General features: G+C 34.2%; 1 protein-coding gene and 1 pseudogene across 1 annotated transcript in view; both read right to left on the reverse strand.

The window, feature by feature from the left end:
• Window positions 1-1,993: 1,993 nt before the first annotated feature.
• The window catches only part of TMEM38B (transmembrane protein 38B), a 67,983-nt gene continuing 49,059 nt past the window's right edge, over window positions 1,994-20,917 (reverse strand). Inside the window, exon 6 of the mRNA XM_055271604.2 lies at window positions 1,994-3,935. Within this exon, the coding sequence (XP_055127579.1) occupies window positions 3,720-3,935 (216 nt within the window). The 3' untranslated portion in view covers window positions 1,994-3,719. The remainder of the gene's footprint in view (window positions 3,936-20,917) is intronic.
• LOC129479061 (DEP domain-containing protein 1A-like) lies at window positions 13,705-16,859 on the reverse strand (annotated as a pseudogene).

The following is a 20,917-nucleotide window of genomic DNA, read 5'->3' on the forward strand; positions in this document are numbered from 1 at the left end:
GCACATGTATACATATGTAACAAACCTGCACATTATGCACATGTACCCTAAAACTAAAAGTATAAGATAAAATAAAATAAAATAAAGGCAATTATTGAAAAGTAAAAAAAATAACAGACGCAGGTGAGGCTGCAGAGAAAAGTGAACACTTATATACTGCTGGTAGGAATGTATATTACTTCAGCCATTGTGGAAAGCAGTTTGGAGATTTTTCAAAGAACTTATAACTACCATTCAATCCAGCAACCCCATTATTGGGTATATGCCCAAAGGAATATAAGTCATTCACCAAAATGTTCACCAAAGACTTATACAAAAATGTTCAGGGTAGCTTATTCAGAAAACTCCAAACAAGAAACAGCACTGATGTGCATCAATGGATAAAAATTGTGGTATATCCATAGAGTAAAACTACTAAGGAATTACAAAGGAATGAACTACTGATAAATGCAACAAGATGGATGATTTCAAAGGCATTATGCTGAGTTGTAAAGAAGTCTACACAAAAGAGAACATATTGCATGACTCAGTTATATTAAGTTCAGTTGTACGGGCGTTAACTGGAAAGGAACTTCCAGAAGTGCTAGTAACATATCTAAGTAGAAGTTTATAAAGTTGTATGCATTTTTCAAAACTCATGGTATATACACTTACTATTTGTGCATTTTATTGTATGCAAACCTTACCTCAACAGAAAAAACTGTAAAAAAATAAATTGTTTAAGACGTATGTCTGTTACAAACTACAGAGCAAAATTCTTCTTAATAAGAAAAATAAATTCAATAATTTGGGGGAATATATGCCTTAAATCAAGTATATGAAGGATCAGTATGAACCTTACACTTACCCACAAGTCTACATGGTTTGCTCCCTCACATCCTTCGGGTCTCTGCTAAAATGCAATTTTATCAGAAAGGCCTAGCAGTGCTATTGTAACAAACAATCCCACTCCCCTCACTTTCTATCCTTATGTACTACTTAATATTTACTCGTAACTTTTATTACCACCACAAGAATATATTTGTTTATTATCTGTCTCTCCGCCACTGGAATATAAACTCCAAGGAAAAAAGCATTTTTCTTGTTTTCTGTTATCTTCAGAGCCTAGGACAATGATTGACCCATAACTATTTGTTGAATAAACAACTGAATGAATATTACCAAGGATGTGAATTACACCTGGGGCAAACAATATAAAGGGCTTTATTGGGGGAAAGGGAGAGCATTCTGAACACATTACTCCATTTACAACATGGAATGTTCCACTCAACTGTAATCAACTTGTGATTTGAAGTGGATTTTAATGGAAAGGTGTCTGGGCTTTAAGGAATAGACAAAAAAAAAAAAAATACACTAACCAGAGTCTCCCTTCTTCTCTCATCTCTCTACCTTTTGGTCTCTACCCACAGGGAGGCTAGCATTTCCACTGAAACCCACCCACTCCACATATCTGGTCTCTCTCCAGCCCTTACTTGATACTCCCTCAGTAAGGAAGAGTGACTAATCTGATAAATCAATTTGATATTCATTTGGCCATGTTTTTCTTGAGAGTGAGAGCACTGAGGGAAGCTGGCTCATGTTCTTGCCAGCTTTTTGTCTCTTTTTTTTTTTTAAGGAGACCTATTAGGACTTGACTTTCTCAGTGCCACCTCTGATTAGCTGTGTGAGGCAGGTCTATAGGCCTTATTCACGCTTCACATTGGGTAAGGAGTCTAACAACCTGCTTTGCAAATCCAAGTCAAGACTCTACAGGTGACCTGAATAGATTCAGGAAGGGTTTCAGGCCTAAGCGATGTTCTCCAGTACATTTTTTACATAAGAGCCTTGAATTGAGGGTTATAGTATACTTGCATAGGTTAATAAAGTTTCTACCAATGTCCCATTTGGACAGTAATCACTGAATATATACTATATTAGTAAAAACACTAGATGAGTTCTGAAACTCTACCTCAAGAAAAATATAAAACAAACATAAAAATAATGTAATACTCCATTAGTGCTAAATAACTTATTTTAATAAATTTATCTTTAATACAAGTGCAAAACAAGAGTCCTTCCATTTCAACCATAGTTAAACCCAAACTTCAAAACTGGTCAACAATTAACAATGTATTAATTTTGAAAAATTTTTAACTGTAACAGTATCAAATATAATACAGAGCTATTAAATACTTAATGCTTTCTGTCACAATATTAAAAATAAACTTCTTAGCATTCCAAGACTATGAAAAGTGCCCCCTCCCAATTTTTTAAGCAAGTAATAGTACTTGCTGGTGTTTATATTTGTTAAAAATTTAAAATAACAACAACAACAAAAAACTTCTAACTTGAATGTGACTTGAGTACTTCTAAACCATCGAAAATACCTGATACGGGGAGTGGGTTCATGGTTTTGGTAAAAGAAACTATGTCACAGAGTTTTAATATTATAACTGGACTTCTAAATCATAAAGAAAATTAACATCATTTAGTATCTTTTCTTGTTTGTTTTTTATTTTGCTAAGAAGGAACCAGATTTTATATCATCATTCTTCATCTAAATGGACTGCCATATGAAGTTCTGGTTTCTCTGTTTCTTCTTGGTTAGCTGGTTACACCAAATGCCTGAGGACAATTCTCAGAGCATTTCCACATGAAGGTGATTAGTTTTCATTTAAAATAAAATTAATAACACATTACATGTAGATGAAAATATAACAAAACCATACGAAAGCTTGTCAGAGATATTCAACTAGAAAACTAAAACAGTAGCCACCAGAAAGAAGACATAGTGGAAACATTTTTGAACAGATATACTTTTTGTTGAATAATTACAGTAATTACTACCAATATATTCAGACCAACGAAGATTAGAAAGAACATGCAAAATGCTGAGAAAAGTAATTTCTCCTACAATTAAAACAAATGTGTTTTTGTGAGAGAGAAAAAAATAAGTCAGGCTCCTAAAACAAAAATTACAAAACAGGATTAACAATTTATTAAAAATTACACCCTTGATTTTTTTGAGGGGAAAAAAAGTGTTTTTTTTAAAACAAGGGCATGAAAAAGACTTCAGATTAAGACTCATACTCTGTTCCAAATGAAAAGTAGTAACATTACTTCTAGTAGAAAATATCTGCTATGGAAAAAAATTTCAGATATTTTCCATTTGATGTAGGTATTAATAAAAAATATGATGTTTATATCTAAAATATAAACTAGCAATTTATTTTCATTTATAATATAAAGTGTTTTAGGAAAAGTTTACTCTTCTCAGTGTTCAAAATAAAATAGGAATTGTTTTCCATACCTAGCAATTTCAATGATAATGTAAAGTAAAAATTTAATTCTGCTGAACTAAAGCTCAAATAGATTCAAATTTTAAAAATATGAAAATATCTACATTTTTAAAAGCTTAAAATTTTTGTTACTTTGCAATGACAGGTCTGATTTTTCTAACATTTAAAAAATTTTGCCTTCTTTTATTAATATAAAACTATTCAAATAATCACAACAGAATCTCTTATATACCAGTAAAGCATAATCACATGATACACTCATAACACTCAACAATTACAATCGAGAAAGGGGAAGTCTCCCTCAAAGAATTTCTTTCTTTCTGTCACCTCCATTCCATATATATAGTCTTCATTTCACATCACATACATAGAAAAATTAGCACAATCTAACAGGTAGATAAGAAAAAAAAATTTTGGCCTTGAAGAGCTCATCACGTAAATTTATTCATTCTTCTTAGTATGTTTCTTTTTAACATTATCTGAAGCAACATCTACAGGCTTTGAGGCCAATGACCCAATGCCATTGGAAGGTGACTTTGCTTCACTTTTCTTCTCACATGATGAAAACGGCTGCTGCCAGCCAAACAGCATCCGACTCAATGTATCCTCAAAAGGAGCAAATGTCATAGTAGAAGTCTGTGTAGTCATCATGGTTATCTGGGGGAAAAAAGTTCGATTTTGAATTTAAATACAAATGCTTTCTGTTTCTCAAGAGAGAGAAACAAAAGGAAAAAAAATCAAAATGCATTATTAATGTAATCTGCAGGAGAAGCAATCTAAGCTAGATTCTGGTAAAATCTCTGTTCTCCATGAGATTCTACTTAATGGAAAATAACACGACTCATTAAAAATAATACAAGGTACCATATTTTGGGGTACCAAATGAGCAGAATAACCACTTTCACAAAAATGCATTTAGTATTCAAAGGAAATAAGATAAAATATCAACATTACTATGCACTTAACATGTGTCAGAACTAAGATAAGCGCTTTACATTGTCATTCTCTTTAACTTTAACCCAAAAACTACTCTATTATTACCCTCATCATTGAGATGTGGAACCAAGGCTCTGAGAGGTTAAATAACTTGCCTAAAGTCACAAAGCTAATTAAGTGGTAAAGAAGTTTGCAATATCCAGATTCTGAGTTCGATTACTAAATACACTGACTATCATCATCTAAAGTCACAGACTTTTAGTGAATTGCAGAATACTACCCTCAACAGATTGTAGAATGTCTCTATCCCCCAATGTTTTCCACATATATTTTTATATAAAGGAACCAAGACCCCAAGGGGTAGAGAGTGCTCCTATTCCTTTATGTGGCAAAATGCACAGTGTTCACAGATGTTTAGATATATTCAAGAAATTAGACTAATGCCAAAATAAATCTGGGAGGAGAACTTTCAAGTCTAGAACAGCTCCAAAGAATCCAGGAATTTCCCCAAGAGTCAATTCCTCCAGAACACAGAAAATGACTCAAACTAGAAATTCTGAGGATCAAATTTCCAAAGAAGACCCCTACATAACCTACCTGCTTGGGGAAAATGGTATCAAGAATAAATTCTTACTAGTTGCAATACAGTGTGGGAAGGTGGAATAAAAGTATATATTCATCACAAAAGGAATAGGTAAGTTAAATGCATACTATGCAATAGTTAGAAAAGAAAAAGTGAAAAATTCTTAGAACATACTGTTAGGTGAAAATGAGACACAAAACAAGAGCCATAGTGTACTATCATTTATATAAATTAAAAACACATCCACACACAACATTGTGAGAGTACTAAACGTCACTTAAATGTATATTTTAAAACAGCTAATTTTATGTGAATTTGAACTCAATTTAAAAAAAAAATTTTTTTTAAATACATGCCCATGGACTTCAGGCCAGTCATGATTAAATAGCTTATCTCAGGACTCAGTCTCACCAAAATCAACAAAAGACAGAAGTACATAAAGTAACTGCTAAAAGACACCGGGAAACAATTGAAATAGGCAGAACCTGATGGGGCTACTATTCAAGAGAAAAAAAGCTGAATAGAGTTCCACATTCACCCTTGCTTTTTCTTGTGAAGATATGTACCTAAATTCACAGCACAGGGGAACAGAAAGCAGAAGTCCAGGGGGGATAAGGAGCCATAGGTTGGAATGTGAGAAGGCCAAAGCTGTAAGGACCTGAGGTCAATACAGCCCAAAGAAGAGGAAATTGCATGGAAGTGAGCCCTAAAATCCTTGTGCAATTCACCCTGGAGGAATTTACCAATCCCTAAACTCTGCATACATAAGAAGGAAGAGAATCCAAAAGCCTAGCAGACAGCAATAGCTGAGAGGCCAAAGAGCTGAGCAGATACTTTAGCAGCCGGCTGCTTGGTACTGGGAAGATAAGTTGGAATTCAAGGTCAGACAAGGTGAAACTGCCCAGGGATGTACTTCAGGCTTAAAGTAAGACCCCAAAAGGGTTACACTGTAGAAGGGCAAACTGAAGTATAATACAGCACTAAGTCTAAAACTAATAATATGATTAAAACATTCTGCTTGTGCATTAACTGTCTTCCAAAAGATGTTGAATATAATCCCTGCCCTCAAGGAGCTTACAGACTAGTCAAAGACAGGCAAGTAAATCAGTAATTACCAAACAGTAAAGAATACCAAACAGTAAAGAAGAGTAAGGGCAGTAATAGAGATTTCCCAGGAACATTTAAATAATAGATATAGATCTGGAAGTCATTTATCATACAAGTGAAAGGCAAATGCATAAATTTGAGTGTACACACCTGGAGAGAATGTAAAATGAGGACTCTAAATATAACATTAACCTCCAAGTTTATGCCATTATTGGATAAGATCTAAGGACTTTTTTATATTAAATTATTTCTTAGAATAAATAGTTACAATGAGATACACTAGCATAATTACCTTGGTCATAGCTTGACTTAAGGAACTGCAAATAAAAGATAATAGAATTCAAATAAAAAACAATGGTCTACTGTCAGGAAAACAGCAACGTCTTTTTTACAAAATCCAAAAGAGAAGAGTGCCAGGGTTTAAAATATTTTCTGAGAACATGAACTATAATAAGTATTTTTCAAAGTCGAGTGTTTTAATAGAATCTCCACTCCCAAAAGACTCATCACTCCGTTGAGAAGTATTGCCAGCATCAGAAATTACTGCTGAGATAGACATATGAGGTTCAAGGACAAAATTCTGTGAATTCAGCCTCTTATCAGACCTTGATTTAGCAAGGTGACAAATATACTTGTGACAAATAGAACAAATCGTTATTCTTTTACAAATAAAATATAAAACTGTCTCCTTATTTAGCAAACTATTAAAAGTATATTACCTAAATTAAATAGTATTTGGCTTCATAGTCTCAAAAAGGAGAGGAAACAAAAGAAAATAGAAGCCCTAAAAATATTTTGGCATTTTCAACATATCCTAAAATATAAATTAATTCAGGTAAAGAAATTGTTTAAAGCTCTGCCGCATTCTTTATATAATATCTCAAGTTACACCATTTCAAAATGTCCAGTAAAACGTGACACACAATATGGCACTTATATCTACTTTTATATTCTCTACAGTGCCTAGCACTGAGAATACACTGAATGAATAAATATAATATCTACTTCACAGCAATAATTCAAAGAATACTGAAATGTATCCATATAAGAAAAATGTCCACAATTAATCTCTCTCTTCATCCAGAACATACTTCTTCCTGTCTCCATCTGCCCAAATTCAAATAATCCTTTTCAGTGTAACTTGTGTCTATTCCAATAGGCCCTTATCAGTGTCTTCCAATGAAAGTCACTTGGCCCTAAAATGAATCCCTAATGGCACATGGCATATTCAAGTAGGTTTTCTCATAACTCTACACTTTCTCCATAGATTATGTTATTCCCTCAGACTTCACTAATTATTAACATGAATGATTCAAATAAATTAAAATCATAGGGTTTACATTTTTACAAATGTAAAAAAAAAAACCTAGGGGAATGACCTGTTCATTTCTGGTATATATCTTTAAGTGTAGAATAATATTCAACGCATCAATGAATAAAATGTATACATTACACCTTATTCAATGTATATCTTTAAGTGTGGAATAATTAAAGAAACCTGTGAAAGAGCATTTTGATCATTTATTAGTCAGTCAACATATATATTAAAAATCAACTATATACACTAGACTCAGTGCTAAGGATGCAGTGATGAATACTGCAAACTTAGTACCTCTCCTCATAAAGTTTAAAAGTCAAGTTAGCATATCTCATGTTCCTTTTTAGACAATAATATCTTAAGAATAGGATTTGGGTCTCATTCAATGTTTATATAATCATTTATATCCCCAAAAGCACCTAAGAACAGTGTCCCTCATTCCTGTATTCAATAATACATTACATCTTATTCAATGCATCAATGAATAAAATGTATACATTACACCTTATTCAATGTATATATGATCATTTGGATCCCCAAAAGGGCCTAAGAACAGTGTCCCTCATTCATGTATTAAACAATACATTACCTGAAGACACTTCTCATCAGTATTCAGCACATCTATTCTCCTTAAAACTATCTCCTCCTCCTTAAAACTCTCATCAACCACCCCTTTTCCATTTCCCATTCTAGATTTCCCTTCTCTAAATATTAGAGAACTTTATGGCTCTGTCCTCACTCCTGTCTCATTCCATGCTTTTCTTCCTATAACTGCCTTCCTAAATTAGCTTATAAATTACGATAAACAATAAACACAATTGCAATAAAAATATCAACACGGTTTTTTACAGAGCTAGACAAACTGCTATTAAAGTTCATATCAATATACAAGAATAGCTAAAAATATATTGAAAAAACACAAACATAGAAGAAATCCAGAAAACACTGAAAAAGAACATTTGCAGGAGTGCCTGATTCTCCACAGCCTCAAAAGAATGTGTAGCCAGACTTTTTAAATTTTCCGTTTGCGGGAAGGTTGCTTGAGTCCAAGTTTGAGACCAGCCTGGGCAACATAGTGAAACCAAAATTGTACAAAAAATACAAAAATTAGCCAGACATGGTGGCACACACCTGTAGTCCCAACTACTCAAGAGAGGCTGAGGTGGGAAGATCACTTGAGCTGGGAAGTCAAGGTTGCAGTGAGCCGTGATCATGCCACTGCACTCCAGCCTGAGCGACAGAGTGAGACCCTGTCTCAAAACTAAAATAAAATAAAAATTTAAAATTTTGTGCCAGTTTGATGAATGAGAAATGGTAGCTCAGTGTTATTTTAATTAATGTTTCTCAAGTATGAGTTCCACATTTTTTAGTATGTTTGAGGAACATTTCCCGATCTTTTCTGTGCGAATTGTCTGTTGATAACTTTCTTTTAACTTTTCCATCACGTTTTGGTCCTTTATCCCTTAATTTTTAAGAGGTTGTTATGTATCAGGCATACCAGCCCTCTGACATATGTTGTAAATATTTTATCACAGTTATTTGATAGCTATATTTTGACTTTGTCCACAGTGGCTTTTGCCATGCAACTTTAAAAAACAATTTATGGAGTCAAATTTATCAATCTTTTCTTTATAGTAAAGGAAGAACCAAGTAAACCCCAAAGTAAACAGAAGGAAGGATATAAAAAAGACCTGAAATTAATGAAATCTAAGACAGAAAAACCAATGAAACCAAAAGCTGGGTCTTTGAAACAAATCCATGAAACTGACAAACCTCTAGGTAGAGTGATTTTAAAAGACAGAAAAAGAAAACACAGATTACCAATATCAGGAATGAAAGTGGAGACATTACCACAAATTCTACAGACATTAAAGGGATAACAAAAAACTATTATCAACAATTTCATGCCAACAATAAAAAACTTAAGTGAAATGGCAAATTCCTTAATAAATACAACTTACTAAAACAGACACAAGTAAAACAGAAAATCTGCATAGCCCTGTATCTATGTAAGAAATTGTTATCAAAAACCTTCCTTTAGAGAAAATTCTAGGCCCAAATGACTTCATTAGTGAATCTATCAAACATTTACCAATAAATAATATCAAACCTACATAAACTTAGAGAATAGAGAAATTATTTTCCATTTATTTAATGAACCCAATTTTACGTTAATACAAAAAGCAGAAAAAAGTTACAGAGAAAACTACAAACCAATATCCATTAACACACAGGAAAAAAATCCTTCAAAATGTTTTAAAAAATGGATTCAGCAAATGCAAAAAGGATACCACATCATGACTAAATGGGGTTTATCACAGGAATGAAAGATTTATGTAACATTTTAATAATCAATCAATGTAATCTACTATATTAACAGAATATAGGAGAAAACTCCTATGATTATTTTAAATGATACAGAACAAAGCATTTGAGAAAATCCCACACCCATTCATGATAAACACTTTCAGCAATCTAGAAATAAAAGAGAACTTCCTCAACCTCATAAAGGACATCTATAAGATGCTTAATAGCTAATATCTTATTTGAGGTAAAAGGCTGAATGTTCTTCCACTAAGGTCACAAACAAAACAAAGATGTCTACTCTCACCATTTCTCTTCAGTATTGTACAGGACATTCTAGCCAATATAGTAAGGCAAGGAAAAAAATAGCATCCAGATTGAAAAGGAAAAAGTAAAACTATCTTTATCATAGACAAGACCATGTATATAGACAATGCTAAGGAATCTACACAAAAGCTACCAGAACCAACAGGCAATTTAGCAAGGTCACACGATACAAGACCAATGTGTAAGAATTAACTATATATTTAAATACAAGCAATGTAAAATTCCAAATTGAAATTAGAAAAACTACTATTTCTAAAGGCATCCAAAAATATGAACTATTTCAGGATAAATTTAAATTTAATAAGATACATATAAAACAATGAAAACCACAAAATAGTACTCCAAAAATTTAAAGGCCTAAATAAATGGAGAAACATACCACGTTCAGAGATCAACAGACTAAATCTTTTTAAGATCTGATTTCTTCCCAAATTAATCTATAGATACAATCTCAAAAACAATTCCAGAAGGCATTTTTTCCATAGGAAGTGACAACTATATCATAAAACTTATTTGGAAATATAAAAGACGTAGACTATCCTAAGAAATATTGAAAAAAGAATAAAGTTGGAGAAACTGTACTACTTGATTTTAAAACTTACTATAAAGTTATGGTAATTAAGACAGTTTAGTATTGGCTAGAAATAGACATATAAATCAATAGAACAGAATACAGTCCAGAAACAGACCCACATAGGTCAAGCCAACTGATTTTCAACAAAGGTGGCAAGATCATTCAATGAGGGAAAGAACTGTCTTTTCAACAAACAGTGTTGTAACAACTTCATATTCATATGGAAAAAAAAAAAAAAACCTGACTCTTACCTCGTAGGACTCGTAAAACTTAATTTGAAATGGTTCACAGATTCTAAAAGTAAAAAGGATGAGTTCATGTCCGTTGTAGGGAAATGGATGAAGCTGGAAACCAACATTCTGAGCAAACCATCGCAAGGACAGAAAACCAAACACCGCATATTCTCACTCACAGGTGGGAATTGAACAATGAGAACAATTGGACACAGGGTGGGGAACACCACACACCAGGGCCTGTCGTGGGGTGGGGGAAGAGGGGAAGGATAGCATTAAGAGATATACCTAATGTAAATGACGAGTTAATGGGTGCAGCACACCAACATGGCACATGTATACATATGTAACAAACCTGTACGTAGTGCACATGTACCCTAGAACTTAAAGTATAATAAAAAAAACACAAAAAAAGCAAAAATTATAAAACTTTTAGAAGAAACAGGCGAAAACTCTTCAAAACCTTGAGGAATAAAATAATTTCTTAAATAGGATACAAAAAGAAGGGCCATGAAAGGAAAATCTAGTAAAGTAAACATCAAAATTTAAAACTTCAGCTCTTCTAAAGACAACACTAAAGAAAGAAAAAGGAACAGCATAAACTGGGAGAAAATTATTTGCAATACATATATCTCACCAAGGATTGACATCCTGAATATATAGAGAACTGTTACAACTCAGTAATAATACAATTTTTAATGGACAAAATATTTAAACAGACACTATTCAAAAGATGATATATGAATGGCCAGTAAACACATGAAAAGACGCTCAAGTCTCTAGCCATCAGAGAAATGCAAAATAAAACTATAATGCAATATCACTTCATACCTATAAAACGCTAAAATTAAAATGACTGATAATACCAAATAATTAACAAGGATCTAGGACAATCAGAACTCTCATACATTGCTAGTGGGAATGTAAAATGATACAACCATTTTGAAAAATAGTGTGGCAGTTTCTTGTTAAACATATGCTTTTCAGATGACCTAGCAATTCTACTCCTAGTTATTAAGTGAAATGAAAATACATATCTGGCTGGGCACAGCAGCTCACGCCTGTAATTCCAGCACTGGGAGGCAGAGGCAGGTGGATCATGAGGTCAGGAGATCGAGACCATTCTGGCTAATATGGTGAAACCCCGTCTCTACTAAAAATACGAAAAATTAGCCAGGCGTGGTGGCACACACCTATATTCCCAGCTACTCGAGAAGCTGAGGCAGGAGAATCACTTGAACCCAGGAGGCGGAGGTTGCAGTGAGCCAAGATCATGCCACTGCACTCCAGCCTGGGCGACAGAGCAAGACTCCGTCTCAAAAAATATAAAAAAGAAAAAAAAGAAAATACATGTCTATGTATAGACATATATGTACACATATTCATAGCAGCTTTATTTATAACAACATTATTCAAATAATCAAAAGCTGGAAATACACCAAAACCCATCAACAGATAACTGGAAAAACAAATTGTGGTACCTAATACTACTTAGGAATATGTAATTACATGGGTAAATCTCAAAAACAAAATGAGTACATACTATATGACTCTATATGAAACTACAGAAAAGACAACTCTAATCTGTAGTGATATAAAGTGGATAAATGGTATACTGGGGCTATGGGTAGTGGCTGGGATTTACTAGAGTAAGGTACAAGGGAATACTACGAAGTGATAGAAATATTTCATACATTGACTGTGGTAGTAGTTACACAGGTATACAAATTTGTCAAAACTCATCAAAATGTACTCCTAGACTGAATGTACTTTATTATCCATGAATATAGTTTAATATGCATAAATTATACTTCTAAAAAGTTGACTTTTAAAAATTTTTAAAGCAACTCATTTCTAATGATTTCATAAATAAATATTAAATGCTGCTTTGCTAAAGCATTTTTTAAAATTGTTACAAAACCCCAAATAATTTTAATCTCAATTTGCAACATAATCCACATTTTGCATATCTATAAACAAAAAAAGTTTTAGCATACAAATGCCTTAGAAAGAATTCAATTTGGTCCAATAATTTTATAGCCAGTTTCTAGGATAAAGTCATATTTATAATTTTCTGTCCAGATTTTTAATAAAAATCAGTAATGTTAAATGGAACACTATCATTTTATAGAGAAATAGTATGAAATTATATTGAGAAATGAGAATAGTCATCAAACATGAAGATTTTATTACAACCCAGGCATTACATATTTCTTTACACTTAAGGAATAGATATTAAACAATCCTGGAGTAAAAAATAGAAGGCAACTTGCTTCAAGTTTGTACCAAGTCGATAAAGCAGAAACCTGAAGAACCTTGTTTTAAGATGAGAGGCATTTATACTTGGCAGGCATTTTCTTCCAATGAAAAAATAAAGTGAATGTGCCACTATCTTGACACTTATAAAAATGTTTATAAAAAGCATTTAGGACATTGATTCTCACAGTTGGCTGAATACTGGAATCACCTAGATTAAAAGAAATACTAATCTCTATACAACATCCCTAAAATTCAGATTTAATTAGTATAAGTTAGGCCCTGGGCATATAGGCTGTTTTAAAACTCCTCGGGTGAGTCTAATGTGCACCAATTTGAAAACCACTAGCTTAGAGACCTGTTCCATCATCATAGAAGTCAGTCTTGAGCTGAATGATTGTATATGCCCTGATTGCAGTAGGTAGTGTTGTTATTTTAAGCATCTGATAGGTGTATCTCCCTTGATTAAAAATAAATACCTTACAGAAGAGATTATATGTTTTATTTATCATTGTCTCCGCGTATCTGGAACAATGAAAGGCACATAGCAGTTGCTAAATAAGTATCTTTTGAATGAATATATGATTGCCTTATACTTCTTTTATGTCCCCATCTTCTAATAGATTATGCAATTTGAATTCAAAATATATATATATTGAACAAATGAATGACTGAAGCAGTTGGGGATAATATTTAAGGCAAAACAAAATCTGATAAAATATACACATTTTAAAAACACATACACATATATAAACAGATCAGAAGTGGAAAAAGAATATACAAAAGAGTGAAACATTTGGCAGCTGAGAATTATATCACTGAGTTTTCAAATATTCTTCACATTCTTATACTTAGAAACAAAGAAGTAACCCCAAACAACTAATTCATTAGCTAATATCTCAGAACTTGCACATATGCAGATAAATTTTCTTTTAAAAACAGAATTATAGTTTAATCTTGATGAACACAGCTCAATTTTCAAAATTCAAGTAAATAAAATTTTAGCACACATCATGATAGCCTTACTGGATAGCTGTGTTAAAAACAAAAAGTATTTGGTATCACCTATTGTTATGTGCTCTCAGTTGAGATCTAGTTAGTCTCCTAGGAGTCTCACATTGATAAACAACTATTTTGGTACTTCCTTACATAATGTGCTTATTTAGAAATACCTTATTAATAACAGACTTCCTTTTGATTAGATACATTCTCAGATATGGCTTCATTTATCAAAGTTCCACAAGTATTACATAATTTTTAATTCAGTTTGTATCTCAGACTACAAAACTTTGGCTTACTTAAAATCAGCATTGGTTGCTTGATTGTAGGTTTGTCACCAAAAAGTGCTGCTTCACTCTCTGTGGTTGGAAATCTTTTCTGATATATCAAGGGGTATTCCTTCTGAAACTGTTTTAGTTTTTTTCTTTTCTCCTTTGAGGTAAGCTTGTTTTTAATAACATTTTCTAAAAGTTCTGTAATTGCAGCTTGAGAGGTATAAACTTTGTGCTTTTCAAAGTCCTGAGCACTAATCTGCTTACAGTATGAGTAAGTTGGCAAAGGAACAAATAGTCCATCTCCAGGATTTTCAGTATGTCCCTTTTTTTAGGAGGCAAGATGTTTTTCCACTGCAGTCTGTAAATAAGTTAGTACTTGCAGAATTTCCTGATGATGATCCATTAAGAAAGAAACTAATCTTCCAGCCAGAAGCTTATCAAGATCCACTTCTTCAGCACAGCATAGCACACACTGAGAAAAGGTATGTATCATCAGTGATCTCACACCCATTGCATCATGAAGTTTGGGCATATCAACATTTTGACTAATTTGGGAAATCATACGCATTAAAAGTTGAAGCTTTCTACAATTTGGTGGCAGAAGTAACAAACGACATAATTGTAGAACATCGACGGCAACCCTCTCTAAACGAGGTTGCAGCAAACTTTGTGTACCAGTCAACATAGAAGAAGCTGGAAGTAAAGAAATTTCTGAAAATTCTATTGAAATTTGTAGAGTCTTTTATTGATTGTGGCACTAGACTCTCCGAGTTCACTTTCCATAGCTGTTTGCACACTTGTGCTGCCTTGTCCAACATTTGGTTTCACGATCATTTCGGCCACTGGTGTACTGATACAACTATTCCTTCTTGTACTACTTCTTAAAAGCAAACTCTAAGACCTACAAAGCTGTTTTGACTTGCATTTCCCATTACACAGCTCCTCTTGGACTTGAGCAGTCAAAGTGGTGGTTCTCTTAAAACCAGCACGGAATGGCTTTTGAATATTTTCCTCTGAATGAAGATTCAACAGGAATTCCTGTTTGGGCTTAGTCTCTAAAAACAGTTTAGTATTTTGTCCTTCTATGTTTGGAAAAGATTGATGAAACACATTGGATGCCTCTTTACTTGAATTCCCTGACACATCTACAATTCCTTCCAAAGAACAGCATCTTGGTTTGCTGTTAGAGGATAGATCATGCATACCACTTAACCCTATATTAAATTATGACAACTTCCTCCCATTATGCCATTAGCAGTCACTCTTCTGTTTCATAAGTTAACAAGCTGCATTTTCTTAGCACATCTTTCTTGAAATCCTGGATTGCTTACCCGTAGTCTCTCAGTAGAATCTGATTCTTCTTTCTCTATGAAGCAGACTGAGAAGGCACTCCATTGATTTGAAGGAATTCAAATTGTGAAGGAATTTTTAAGACTATGGATCATCTTGGATTCTATGTATCCCACTGGATCTATCTGAAACTATGACATAGCCACAAACAACCAAAGTGTTCACAAATAATTCGTAATATTCAAAGGTAAGCAGAGGTTCAAGGAGATCTAGAAAATAATCTGTGATTGTGCTGAATATACCTTGTTCAAATCCAACGTAAGTTGGATTATTCACAACATCACTTCTTGGCCAATTTGCTAGGCACTTCATGGCAGATAATACCCAGTGAGGGAGGTCATCTGATTTGTTTTGTAGTATAACTACTCCATGTTTACTTGTACTGGCCATGTTGTACATTATATATTGGGGAATTACTTGTTCAGGATTTATGACTTCTTCTAGGGATGGCACACCTAAAATGGTTTGCAGGTAGATCAGAATAACATATCTCCAAATTTCTTCAACATCTTCCTGGCTTAGTTCTCTATTATCAACTGCATTTTCTTGATCTTCATTGATTATTTCATGCTTTATTTTCTCGGAATTTTCCTGAGATAAATGTAATCCATGCTTTTTAGGAGTTCTACAAGAAGTTTCGTCATTTAAAAATACTATCTTTATCTTTGGAAAAGTTCTCTATGTTGTTTTTTCTCAATTCTGGATGTCTTTGTGGCAGAGTTTTAAACGGTGAAGTTGCAGGAAATCTGAAGAGCTGGTTATTATCATCAACATTTTCTGATCCCCACCTGCCTTTGATATCTTCAATTACATGATTCTTAAGAAATTTCCTCAACAGTTGAATAGTCTGTTGCCTTGTAACTTTAGGACCAAAATTGCTATTATTTCTTAATAGGTCTATTAATAAAATTGCTATTATTTCTTAAAGCCAATCCACTGCTTCTCCTGCTGTGAAACAACTGCCGTATTTTTTAAAGTGTTGTCTGTGTTTTCTTAGAGGCATTCCTGCTCGAAAAGATGTGGTAATTTCATTCCGTAAGTAGCAGAATCCATGTAAGATTGCCATACCAGGAAGATCTGAATTTTAGTTCTGCCACTTGCGGTAGATGTGTCTTTAGAAGGATTTAACGTCTGTAAGCAACAGTGTCCACACTGGTAAAGTAGGACTAATAATACATGCCCGCCTGAAGGGCATTCCAGCTTGGTGGCCCGATAAGGCCCAAGAGGCACACCCCGACTCTCCATAGGTCTGTCAGGGCCCACTGACGTCCATGGCAGCGAAGGCGACACTCAGGCCCAGCAGCCCGGGCAGTGGCGAGTCTCAGCACCACCACTGGCCCTGCTGCCGATTTGAATAGCATCTACTAAAGAATTTTTTAAAAGTGGTCCTGATAAAGTTGGGCCCTATACCATACCTTGGGAAACACTGCTGTTGGTTATACCTAAAAATAGAGTTAACAGGTCACAAGATATGTGGATCTTCAACCTTGTCAGATATTGCCAAACTGCTCTCCCAAGTTTTATTCCTGTTTATACCTCCTCCAAATCCCTTTAAAATAGTTTATACTCTTCATCTTCACTTTTTTATTCACCTCAATTGATTACAATCATTTTTCTATCCCTTACCAGTCCACTGAAATTGCTTTTACTAAGGTGACCAAATATCTCTTAATTTCGAAACTCAACAGCCTCTTTTCAGTTTTAGTCATTCTTTACCATTCCTTCTGCTTTATTTCACAACAGCTCTATTTCACAAGTACTCCTTTTATTGAGCAGCCAACAGATAACCCACACTTCTCAATCTTTTTTCAAATAATTTATATTTTTAAATATTTTTAAAATATTGGTGTAGATGTGGTCAAAAGGGAACACTTTCACGCTGCTGGTGGGAATATAAACTAGTACAATCACTATGGAAAACAGTATGGAGATTCTTCAAAGAACTAAAAGTAGAACTACCATTTGATCCACTAATCCCACAACTGAGTATCTCCACAAAGTAAAAGGAGTCATTATATGAAAAAGACACTTGCAAACTCATGTTTATAGCCCAATTAGCAATTGCAAAAATATGGAACCAGCCTAAATGCCCATGAACCAACAAGTGGATAAAGAAAATGTGGTATGTATACACCATGGAATACTAATCAGCCACAAAAAGGAACAAAATAATAAAATAATGGCATTTGCAGCAACCTGGATAGAGCTGAAGACCATTATTTTAAGTGAAGTAACTCAGAAATGAAAAACCAAATATCGTATGTTCTCACTTATAAGTGGGAGCTAAGCTGTGAGGATGCAAGGGCATAAGAATGATACAATGAACTATGAAGACTTGGGGGGAAAGGTGGGAGACAGATGAAGGACTAAAGACTACACATTGGGTACAGTATACACTGCTCAGGTGACAGGTGTACCAAACTCGGAAATCACCACTAAAGAACTTATCCATGTAACCAAAAAAACACCTGTTCCACAAAAACTATTGAAATAAAATTTAAAAGATAAAAAAAATTATGATTAAGATTATCAAATATATTATCAGTATCAGTAAAATCTAAATGGGATTTAGGCAAATGAATTAGTTAAAAATGAATATTCTATTTAGAAACTGGTGGATATACTTTATAATTAGGAAAATGTTGAGAAATATTGTAAGAGAAGTTCAACATTGTATGTTTTCCTATTTTTAAATATCTTTTATTATTATTATTATACTTTAAGTTTTAGGGTACATGTGTACAATGTGCAGGTTTGTTACATATGTATCCATGTGCCATGTTGGTGTGCTGCACCCATTAACTTGTCATTTAGCATTAGGTATATCTCTTAATGCTGTCCCTCCTCCCTCCCCCCAACCCACAACAGTCCCCAGAGTGTGATGTTCCCTTTCCTGTGTCCATGTGTTCTCATTGTTCAATTCCCACCAATGGGTAAGAACATGTGGTGTTTGGTTTTTTGTCCTTGTGATAGTTTACTGAGAATGATGGTTTCCAGTTTCATCCATGTCCCTACAAAGAACATGAACTCATCATTTTTATGGCTGCATAGTATTCCACGGTGTATATGTGCCACATTTTCATGATCCAGTCTATCGTTGTTGGACATCTGGGTTGGTTCTAAGTCTTTGTTATTGTGAATAGTGCCACAATAAACATACATGTGCTTGTGTCTTTATAGCAGCATGATTTATAGTCCTTTGGGTATATACCCAGTAATGGGATGGCTGGGTCAAATGGTATTTCTAGTTCTAGATCCCTGAGGAATTGCCACACTGACTTCCACAATGGCTGAACTAGTTGACAGTCCCACCAACAGTGTAAAAGTGTTCCTATTTCTCCACATCCTCTCCAGCACCTGTTGTTTCCTGACTTTTTAATGATGGCCATTCTAACTGGTGTGAGATGGTATCTCATTGTGGTTTTGATTTGCATTTCTCTGATGACCAGTGATGATGAGCATTTTTTCATGTGTTTTTTGGCTGCATAAATGTCTTCTTTTGAGAAGTGTCTGTTCATGTCCTTCGCCCACTTTTTGATGGGGTTGTTTTTTTCTTGTAAATTTGTTGCAGTTCATTGTAGATTCTGGATATTAGCCCTTTGTCAGATGAGTAGGTTGCAAAAATTTTCTCCCATTTTGTAGGCTGCCTGTTCACTCTGATGGTAGTTTCTTTTGCTGTGCAGAAGCTCTTTAGTTTAATTAGATCCCACTTGTCAATTTTGGCTTTTGTTGCCATTGCTTTTGGTGTTTTAGACATGAAGTCCTTGCCCATGCCTATGTCCTGAATGGTATTGCCTAGGTTTTCTTCTAGGGTTTTTATGGTTTTAGGTCTAACATGTAAGTCTTTAATCCATCTTGAATTAATTTTTGTATAAGGTGTAAGGAAGGGATCCAGTTTCAGCTTTCTACATATGGCTAGCCAGTTTTCCCAGCACCATTTATTAAATAGGGAATCCTTTCCCCATTGCTTTTTTTTGTCAGGTTTGTCAGATAGTTGTAGATATGCAGCATTATTTCTGAGGGCTCTGTTCTGTTCCATTGATCTATGTCTCTGTTGTGGTACCAGTACCAGGCTGTTTTGGTTACTGTAGCCTTGTAGTATAGTTTGAAGTCAGGTAGCGTGATGCCTCCAGCTTTGTTCTTTTGGCTTAGGATTGACATGGCGATGAGGGCTCTTTTTTGGTTCCGTATGAACTTTAAAGTAGTTTTTTCCAATTCTGTGAAGAAAGTCATTGGTAGCTTGATGGGGATGGCATTGAATCTACAAATTACCTTGGGCAGTATGGCCATTTTCACGATATTGATTCTTCCAACCCATGAGCATGGAATGTTCTTCCATTTGTTTGTATCCTCTTTTATTTCATTGAGCAGTGGTTTGTAGTTCTCCTTGAAGAGGTCCTTCACGTCCCTTGTAAGTTGGATTCCTAGGTATTTTATTCTCTTTGAAGCAATTGTGAAAGGGAGTTCACTCACGATTTGGCGCTCTGTTACTGGTGTACAAGAATGCTTGTGATTTTTGTACATTGATTTTGTATCCTGAGACTTTGCTGAAGTTGCTTATCAGCTTAAGGAGATTTTGGGCTGAGACAATGGGGTTTTCTAGATATACAGTCATGTCACCTGCAAACAGGGACAATTTGACTTCCTCTTTTCCTAATTGAATACCCTTTATTTCCTTCTCCTGCCTGATTGCCCTGGCCAGAACTTCCAACACTATGTTGAATAGGAGTGGTGAGAGAGGGCATCCCAGTCTTATGCCAGTTTTCAAAGGGAATGGTTCCAGTTTTTGGCCATTCAGTATGATATTGGCTGTGGGTTTGTCATAGATAGCTCTTATTTAAATATCTTTATTATTATTACATTGCAGTATGGTGTTTAAGTTTGGGTGTTAAAATATAGAACTTTACATCCAGTAACAATTGTAAGAAAAATTATCATTTTTATTCCACCAATTAGGCTATGAACAAAAATTGACGCTGTAACTCAAGAAAATGTAAGATACCAGTGCTATTTATTCTTACCAAACCCACAATACACATTCATTTTCTTTAAAGATTAAAGTTAGAAACTCAAAAATAATACAGCTCCCACCCATTCAGCAAACTAGGAGTAGAAGGGAACTAACTTCCTACTCTGCTAAAAGGTGTCTAGGAAAAACCCATAGCCAACATTATACTTAATAGTGAAATACCAAATGTCTTCTCCCTAAGATCAAGAAAAAGACAAGAATGTTCATCCTCTCCATTTCTATCAACACTATACTGAAGGTTCTAGCCAGGACAACTGGGCAAGAAAATTAAAGACATGCAGATTGAAAAGTAAAGAGTAAAATTATCTCTATTTGCAGATGCCATGATCCTGCATACAGAAAATCCTA

This window comes from Symphalangus syndactylus, chromosome 3, assembly GCF_028878055.3.
Source record: "Symphalangus syndactylus isolate Jambi chromosome 3, NHGRI_mSymSyn1-v2.1_pri, whole genome shotgun sequence".
NCBI lineage: Eukaryota > Metazoa > Chordata > Mammalia > Primates > Hylobatidae > Symphalangus > Symphalangus syndactylus.